Genomic DNA, 10,526 nt, shown 5'->3' on the forward strand with positions numbered 1-10,526 from the left:
AAACATTATTTTATCTGTGAACAAGACATTTGTCATTTGGTTAATCCACATGTTCTTTACTTCATACTGTTCTTACAATGGTTTGGTTTTCATACTGCCCACTCTCTAAGTGCATACACATCATATGTAAACATTATTTTATCTGTGAACAAGACATTTGTCATTTGGTTAATCCACATGTTCTTTACTTCATACTGTTCTTACAATGGTTTGGATTTCATACTGCCCACTCTCTAAGTGCATACACATCATATGTAAACATTATTTTATCTGTAAACAAGACATTTATCATTTGGTTAATCCACGTGTTCTTCATACTGTTCTTACAATGGTTTGGTTTTCATACTGCCCACTCTCTAAGTGCATACACATCATATGTAAACATTATTTTTTCTGTGAACAAGACATTTGTCATTTGGTTAATCCACGTGTTCTTTACTTCATACTGTTCTTACAATGGTTTAGATTTCATACTGCCCACTCTCTAAGTGCATACACATCATATGTAAACATTATTCTTTCTGTGAACAAGACATTTGTCATTTGGTTAATCCACATGTTCTTTACTTCACACTGTTCTTACAGTGGTTTAGTTTTGCCACTATTATATATGGTATGAATGCTAACTTTATGAAGCCTGTTTCTCACGGTGCACACCACTAACGATACTGTTTTCTATGATGGATTAGAAAAATGTTAACCATTGGTTATATGGCATAAAATACTGAAACTAGATGGTTGCCTCGAGCCCATATAGTTGTCTTGTAGGGTTACTGGCAATGGTCTACCCTGTTCAGTTCTACAGCCATCTGTGCTGGTGGTCTGACAGCATTTAACCTTTTGTTAACCTCTCTGTAACTACTTGTTGTACTTGACCAGTTTCTACCTTACATACTGTCCTTCAAAACATTAAACTTTCCAAATGTCTTTCACCGGTGTTCTGGCATGTTTTGTTATACAGCTGTTGTTTAAACTGACAACACGGTGAATTTTCTTCGGTTGTAAATACTACAGAAACGTGAATATTAGAGATCACAAAACTAGCCACTGGATACTTCTATAAAATTAACTAAGGGATGCCATCGGCATTATTTAATAACAGTAGTTGGGCCTTTTCATAGCCAACACATAGAAAGTCTTAACTATCTCTAAAATGGCTTTGAGCACCGTATTATTACAATTTAGAAAACTAATTTTATGAGCTACAGTGAAAAGAGACTAATAAAGGAATCAAATGAATAGAATGTAAAAGTTCTATTGTTAATGCTGTACAGTGTACTACATAAGCCATTTAGATAAATATATTCAATGCTCCGAGAAGACAGAACAGTTTAAACATACTTTTGTAATAATCAATACATCTGACTACAACTACAATTTACCTTAACCATACCACCAAGAAGGTGCCGAGATCCAGCTTCAGCACGACACCCGGCATGACAAGGTGAAAAGTAGGTGATACCATTCTTTCCACAAACAGGTTGTATGTCATTCGGAGAGCAGCGGCATCCTAGGTTGCAGTCGGCTGTCAGGTTGACTTGGAACGGCTTAAGCTCAGTACTGTATTAATAAGTTACAAAGATTATAAGTTATTCTGCAGAATATAATACAATCAAAAGAGAACAAATTAGAAGTTTCCCAACTGGAAAAAACAAATCAGACAAAAACTTGTACAGATTTTATTTTTAATGTGTGTGTGAGTTTGCATGTAACTATTAAACACAACTAGCACTACACTAAACAATTTACATGTTAAAGCAAGGAAGAGTGGCCCAGCCATCTGAATGTTGTCGCATCCCAGGAAGTAAAGAATTGTGTATAGTCCCATTCACAGTATGTTGAAGTGTGTAACTATTAAACACAACTAGCACTACACTAAACAATTTACATGTTAAAGCAAGGAAAAGTGGCCCAGCCATCTGAATGTTGTCACAGCCCAGGAAGTAAAGAATTGTGTATAGTCCCATTCACAGTATGTTGAAGTGTGTAACTATTAAACACAACTAACACTACACTAAACAATTTACCTGTTAAAGTAAGGAAGAGTGGCCCCAGCCATCTGAATGTTGTCACAGCCCAGGAAGTAAAGAATTGTGTGCAGTCCCATACACAGTATGTTGAAGCGTGTAACTATTAAACACAACTAGCACTACACTAAACAACTAACCTGTTAAAGTAAGGAAGAGTGGCCCCAGCCATCTGAATGTTGTCACAGCCCAGGAAGTAAAGAATTGTGTACAGTCCCATACACAGTATGTTGAAGAACAGAACAAACTGAATTGCTCCTAAAAAAAAAAAGAGAGACAAGAATTAAACTGAAACTCTTGGTTATACAATATTATATGAATGAAGAATGAAAGGGGTTCTGAAGTACAACTTTTAGGATTTATTTCAAAAGCAGGATAGAGTAATATTTAAAAATTTACCAGTAACTCTTTATTAATTTTGTTTCTGACACCAACTAAAAACTGAGTTATATATATTGCAAGAAATGAAAAAAAAATATACTTACCAGTAGTTGAAACAAAAAAGATACCACCAAAATAAAAGTACCTCGATTCTTTACAAGTCCATTTTAAATCTTTATTTTTGTATCTTTGTTTTCACTTTTACACCACTGTCTTTTATCCCACAAGAAAAAAAACCAACTTACAAGCTTTTACCAGTATTTTTTTCAAATGTCTAACATTAACTATTTTTATTACAATATTTACTGTAACTATGGCATTATTTTTTTCCAGAAAATCTTCCACATGTTTAACAATCACATTAAATATTCTTGAATAACAGATGGTGACAAAAATAGGTAAAAAAAAAGAATTATGTTTTAGTCATTTTAGCAGCCAAATTTATGGATCTTTCTTTTTTTTATTTACAAAGATCTGAAACTTGAAATCTTTATTTTCACAGACAATAAATTGAAATGTTGATGCAGTCTTGTAGTTGAGGTTATAAACTCAACTTCTGATATATCATTAACAGAGACTTGACCAAATGGTTACTGAACTGTACAATCAGATGGTCCAAAATTTGACCCTTGATATCTTGCTGAACAAGCTCTTCACTTACAGCTGTGAAAGCACTACAATAATCCTACTTATTGGTTAAAAGTATCCTTCTCTTGTTCATAACTTGACAATTATCACTCAAGGTGATAATTAGGTTGAAAATATCATATATTAAAGTACAAACTACATATTTATTTAGTTTCAGTTTTGACCATCTGGCTTTTAATAATGTTATTAGTATTTTAATTCACTAGTTCAAACAGTCACAGCTAACATAATGCTAATTATTTGGCTTTCCTTATCACATATAAGATGTACATTCCTGCTTTTCATTACTGCTAACAGTTTACTATTTCCAATTGTAAAAATGCCATCTTTGTCTTACCTTTAGGCCTGAGTTGTAATCTTTTCAACAAGTATCCTCCAAGAAAGATCCCGATACAAGCTCCGGGAATAGCAATCCCTCCTGTTGGAGAGAAACATCAGTCAGCATTCATAGTGCAAAGTTGTCTTGTGCTCGTTTTAATAAAACTTTGTTACAAAATGGTTAACCGTGTTATGCCAAAAAAAGCTGTTCTTTCCATCTGAACTCTAGCTAGGGTCACTCAGGTCAACTTGCAACTAAACTTTCAAAATTAAATCTAAAAATAAAATTCTATTACCGTTTCAAATTCTTCTTTATAGTCAAACATATTGCAGAGTTGATATTCCAGCATTACATTCATGATGTCAGAGAACACGTAGGTTTAATAAGTCTTAATACAAAAGGATAAAACCCTATAAACCGAGCCCTTTCAAAAGGTGGACCTTTCTTCTTCAGTTTACTCCTGAAGAAAAAATGCTCGGGTTCTTATCATTGTAACATTACATAATATTTACCTAGTTTATTTCATATATATAAAAAATGTTTTTAAATGTTCAAACTTTCCTTTTGTATCTCTAGGTGGCTGAATTGTAAACATCATACTTGTAAATTTCATTTTAATTAGTGCAGGCTTCAAAATGTATATTTATCTCTACCAATCAAAATTCAACATTTTACTAACTTCATATTTATGTTTCTACACCATTCTGTCTGTTAAACAGCAAATTTACTGGTAGTACCACCATTAAAGTTTAGGAGAACTTTGAATTTGTTTATTAGCTTAGCAAAAGGATATATCCCAACTTTTATTCGATTCATAAAGCAGAGATTCTGTGTTTTAATGTTCCATAATGAAGAATGTAATAGGGTTGTGTAAAAATTAGTTATGCGTAACAATAACAAAGCAACATCACGATGATGTTTTGAAACACTTCCAAAATATGTAGAAGAAAAAAAAATTTCTAATAATGTTCTTTATTTGTTCCTAATCATTTTTTTTATGTCATATTATGTCTATTTGAAAGCTACAAGAACATTCTTTAACAACAAGGCATCAGGTAAGGATTTTCAGGTTTTGCAAGTACAGTAAGCTGGGCCTACATTGGCAAGATATATGATTGAAACAATTATTTTTTTAATATATTGCTAAGTTTGTTAAATCCAACCGAGACACACAAATATAAGAAACTGAAAAGAAACTAAATCAAAATATTAACGTGAAAATATCACACTCTGATATCTGATAAATGTAATGGTCACACCGTTTTGAAAAGTGAGGTCACAGGTCACCAATAAATATGTTTTCAGTCATACCATTTATGTACGACTAACTGTGGAAAGTCAACTGATTGGATATACAAAATAAACCTTTCTGATGACCACTAATATAAAAGACTAATATCAAAGAGAGTATTTTGTTTTTGAAATGTCTGTGAAATCGACAGCAACTGCCTTTTAGAGAAATACTAGTAGAAATATATTGGTGACTATACAATCTAGTAATACAATTCAAATGGAGAGAACAATGCACCTGCCTTTCATCTTTTTTGTTGTTTCCAAACAGTGTATCACACCAAAATTTCCAAAATTTCATAACCTAAACATTTATGCAAATACTACATTACATCAAAACCTATTACGCAGGGTGCTCCAAAGTTAGTTATTTACAGATAAAGTTGCAGCAGTGTAAACACAAATGGTATCATCTTACTACATGAATGATTACACCTCCACATAACAACCATAGTGAGTATGGTAGACGTCACACCCATAAAAAGTGCATTACACTTTCCCACTTGGCTTAGGTCAGACACTCTACTTTCTTTGCTATGGATGTCCCCGTTCTTCATGAGACTGATGTATTCCCCGGTGACAACAAATCTAACACTTCTAGTTACAACTGTAGAAAGATTAAGTATCTATGCATTCATTCTTCTTGTTTTAACTGTAGAAAGATTAAGTATCTATGCATTCATTCTTCCTTGTTTTAACTGTAGAAAGATTAAGTATCTATGCATTCATTCTTCTTGTTTTAACTGTAGAAAGATTAAGTATCTATGCTTTCATTCTTCTTGTCTTAACTGTTCACACATCTTTTAGATACATGATAAAATGTTTTGGGTTTTAGCTTATTTAGTAAATCGTACTAACTTTCATCAAAAAAAAATCTCAATAAACAAGCAATTTTATTAAGAAGTTTTATAGACAAACTCTATAATTCAGTCCAGAAGTTTGGTATATTACCTGTGAATAGATTAGCTTGAGACTTTCCAAGAGAAAACTGTGTTTCTAGATACTTTGGAAGAAATATGATAAACCCACTAACGATAGACAGTTCCATACATGAACCCAGAGAGGTGACAACGTACACAGGATTGCACAAAAGGTTCCATATAGATGCCGGAATATCTGAAATAATAAAATAACAATATTACCTTTCCAATAAAAGAAAGCTGAATCAGTAATCAAAACCTTACATCTAAAGTTATTTAATTATTCATGTGCTCCAAACAACACAATCAACCTGGAGTTATGTCTACTGTTCTATGTCCACCTTTATATTGTGTCATTGCAAGTGTGTAACTGAGGTTAACTAGCATTCTAGTTATATCTACAAACCCCAGGTTTATTCACATACTGGTTGTATAGAACACGTTATCTTACATTGACAACCCCAGGTTTATTCACATATCGGTTGTATAGAACACGTTATCTTACATTGACAACCCCAAATTTATTCACATACTGGTTGTATGGAACACGTTATCTTACATTGACAACCCCACGTTTATTCACATACTGGTTGTATGGAACACGTTATATTACATTGACAACCCCACGTTTATTCACATACTGGTTGTATAGAACACGTTATCTTACATTGACAACCCCACGTTTATTCACATACTGGTTGTATAGAACACGTTATCTTACACTGACAACCCCAGGTTTATTCACATACTGGTTGTATGGAACACGTTATCTTACACTGACAACCCCAGGTTTATTCACATACTGGTTGTATGGAACACGTTATCTTACACTGACAACCCCAGGTTTATTCACATACTGGTTGTATGGAACACGTTATCTTACATTGACAACCCCAGGTTTATTCACATACTGGTTGTATGGAACATGTTATCTTACATTGACAACCCTATGTTTATTCACATACTGGTTGTATAGAACACGTTATCTTACACTGACAACCCCAGATTTATTCACATACTGGTTGTATAGAACACGTTATCTTACATTGACAACCCCAGGTTTATTCACATACTGGTTGTATAGAACACGTTATCTTACACTGACAACCCCAGGTTTATTCACATACTGGTTGTATAGAACACGTTATCTTACATTGACAACCCCAGGTTTATTCACATACTGGTTGTATAGAACACATTATCTTACATTGACAACCCCAGGTTTATTCACATACTGGTTGTATAGAACACATTATCTTACATTGACATCCCCAGGTTTATTCACATACTGGTTGTATGGAACATTATCTTACATTGACAACCCCAGATTTATTCACAAACTGGTTGTATAGAACACATTATCTTACATTGACAACCCCAGATTTATTCACAAACTGGTTGTATAGAACACGTTATCTTACATTGACAACCCCAGGTTTATTCACATACTGGTTGTATAGAACACATTATCTTACATTGACAACCCCAGATTTATTCACAAACTGGTTGTATAGAACATGTTATCTTACATTGAAAACCCAAAATTTATTCACATACTGGTTGTATAGAACACATTATCTTACATTGAAAACCCCAGATTTATTCACATACTAGTTGTATAGAACACATTACCTTAAATTAAGTAGGAAAACCCACAATTAATGGATCTTGTTGTTTAAACAAACCTGACTAGTACCAGTTTTTATGTTTTTTCAACAAGAAAATTTATTAAACAAACACTCTGTTAAGTTACTTACAGGATCTTTAATAAGCAAACACTGGAACACCTGATTTAAGGTAGAATAATTTGAATAAAATAATTTTCTTTGATATTTACTTCTGAACTACAGTTAAAAGAAACAAACCTACTAGCAGTATACACCACTATCTGAAAACAGAAAATAAACCTACTAGCAGTATACATCACTATCTGAAAGCAGAAAATAAACCTACTAGCAGTATACACGACTATCTGAAAACAGAAAATAAACCTACTAGCAGTATACACGACTATCTGAAAACAGAAAATAAACCTACTAGCAGTATACACGACTATCTGAAAACAGAAAATAAACCTACTAGCAGTATACATCACTATCTGAAAACAGAAAATAAACCTACTAGCAGTATACACCACTATCTGGAAGCAGAAAATAAACCTACTAGCAGTATACACCACTATCTGAAAGCAGAAAATAAAGGCAAACTAAAATGAATATCAACTACTCTAAAAAAACAGCAACCAAAAGATAAAGTTCAGTGTCCTAGAACACGTACATAAAAGAAATAACACAAAGATTAAAGTTACTACTTCGCGTTTTCTTGAAATAATAATAAAAAAAGTTTGAAATCCTTGATACCCTCGATCATGCTCAAACTTATACATTAAGACTTTCGAGAGCCCTAGGAAATAGTTAGATCATGCTATGCTTAAACAGTTTACCCTAAAAATAGGACAACAAGCTGTGTTAACATCACAATGGTAAAGAGTTTACTCATAAAGACGTACACCAAGCTATGCTAATATCACAATGTTTACCCTAAAAATAGGACAACAAGCTGTGTTAACATCACGATGGTAAAGAGTTTACTCATAAAGACGTACACCAAGCTATGCTAATATCACAATGTTTACCCTAAAAATGGAGTAACAAGCGGTGTTATTATGTCCCAATGATAAGCAGATTATTAAAAAAAAAAAGAGATACCACATCATATTAATCTGCTACAATGTTGAACAGATTACCCAGACATCTTAACATGGATTATCCAGAAAACTGGGCACCAATCTCGAGGATAAGAATAACCAATAACAAAAATCCTGCAATATTTTAAGCCCAGACAACAAAGACTTGTAACATGCTAGGGAGGTATGACTTGAAAATTAGTTCTCCTTTGCATTCTCCAATTTTTTTTCACCATTTAACAGATACAATGCCCTTAATTTTAGGCAATGAATTAGCCAAATCCGGTTAGTAATTTGATATTTCTATGCACTTGTTAGTAGTTCCATGAGTCAAAGTTGTGTTATGTCTGGTTGTTTGCTAATTTCTGGTATAAATTCTTCCCGAGGAACTTCAGCGATACAAGTCCTTTCTTAAATAAAACTAGTTTATTCTTTCTCAATACAACTTTGCAATACACAGAATTTCCACAGTTACTTTAACTTAAACACACGCTATAATTCACAACGATTCACGCACTTTACTTACGGTCACTACCGCTTGCTTGACTCAATTATCTGTTTCTATATCTCCCTATCTGCAATCATATCTCCGCTTTATTTGCCGGGCTTATATACTAAAATAGAGGGTGCCTAGAAAAGACTAGAGTTGCCAGGAACAGTCATGAACCTTCTAGAAACTCCTGACGTGTTACCAGCATCACGTGACTTCTGCTGTTGTAACAGTTGTATAACAGCCCTGTGTAGCATAGTTTTAAAGTTTCGTGCTTATTGTGCATAAAGGTTTTGATGTTAAATCAACACACTTTAATTAATTCCTCTAGTTTTTACTACCCAGCTTGTGGTTTACTCCTAATAACAAATTTAATTTCTATATATTTTTTTCTCCAACCAGTCCTATTTGAAGTTTTTAACTGAACTATCAACTTATTTAGCCCTCACTTCATCTGGTCGCTTGACAATCTTTGCTATTCTGTAACATTTTAAAATATAACTTTCCTTTGTCAATACCACTATATTTTCCTCAGACAGTTACAAGGAATAGAAGAAATAAACCACAAGAAAATAGATGTTTCAAGTCTAACTTGAAACGACATAATGCCCAGAACTGCAGACAAAAGCCTGTATGGAATAAGAACTCCTCCTACAGGATATCGGAAAAAGGGAACTGTCATAGATGTGGGAAACCTAGCTGTTACAACTGAGATTGTGAGGAATCAGCTGCTGTTAATACACCACAGAAATAATACCCTAAGGATGCTGTTAATACACCACAGAGATAATACCCTAAGGATGCTGTTAATACACCACGGAGATAATACCCTAAGGATGCTGTTAATACACCACGGAGATAATACCCTAAGGATGCTGTTAATACACCACGGAGATAATACCCTAAGGATGCTGTTAATACACCACGGAGATAATACCCTAAGGATGCTGTTAATACACCACGGAGATAATACCCTAAGGATGCTATTAATACACCATGGAGATAATACCCTAAGGATGAGACTTCAAGCCCAAACAGACCTAAGGAACAACAAATAAAATAGCTAAACCAGACATCACGAAAACAGGAATTAGTCCATGAGTTATTGTGTTTATTAATGGAAAACCTTGCACTGTGTGTGTTGATCGACAATGGTTCTATAACTACAACTGTTTGATCTGATTTGACAATGAAAGGTGTAAAATTGAATATATAGATATAAAAAGGAGGAAGATTGATACAAACAGCAGGTGGACATAAAGTTCCATCAAGAGAAAAGCTAGAAATTACCTTCACTGTAGGAAGCTACTCACAACATGTAGAAAATAAGTGCATACGGGAAACTTATTTCACGAGACAGAGATGCAAGGTTAGATTCAAGGAGTTTCACAGGTTATGATCAGAATACATATTTTAGTTACATTTGTTAAAACATATACATAAAAATACTACTTAGAGCCTACTTTAGAGGTTGAGGCCAGTTTGCAGCTGGAAGTCTTGCTTCAATAAACCTACTTTTTTTTTCTCATTATGTTAGTTGTCCAAAAAATAATTTACGTATCTTCCACATATGCATTTCACAACACAAAAAATACATCAGGTACTGGAACAGAATGTCCCAAAACCACTCTAATTTACCTGGTTTTCTAACTAAGCTATTTACGAGGCCTGTGAGAAAAGTATCCGACCTTTGGCTGGGGAATAAAAACTGGCATACCTGGAGCGTTGGAAACCTAATCACCCTCAAAGTAGTCTCCTTGGGACT

General features: G+C 33.7%; 1 protein-coding gene across 1 annotated transcript in view; it reads right to left on the bottom strand.

Annotated features, from left to right (window-relative positions):
* The window catches only part of LOC106470936 (solute carrier organic anion transporter family member 5A1-like), a 90,374-nt gene that overhangs the window by 11,311 nt on the left and 68,537 nt on the right, over positions 1–10,526 (bottom strand). The window contains exons 9-12 of the mRNA XM_013931514.2: positions 5,617–5,781; positions 3,394–3,474; positions 2,168–2,285; positions 1,383–1,560 (exon numbers count right to left, since the gene is read on the bottom strand). Coding sequence (XP_013786968.1) covers positions 1,383–1,560; positions 2,168–2,285; positions 3,394–3,474; positions 5,617–5,781 — 542 coding nt within the window. The remainder of the gene's footprint in view (positions 1–1,382; positions 1,561–2,167; positions 2,286–3,393; positions 3,475–5,616; positions 5,782–10,526) is intronic.

Source organism: Limulus polyphemus, unplaced genomic scaffold, assembly GCF_000517525.1.
Source record: "Limulus polyphemus unplaced genomic scaffold, Limulus_polyphemus-2.1.2 Scaffold4304, whole genome shotgun sequence".
NCBI lineage: Eukaryota > Metazoa > Arthropoda > Merostomata > Xiphosura > Limulidae > Limulus > Limulus polyphemus.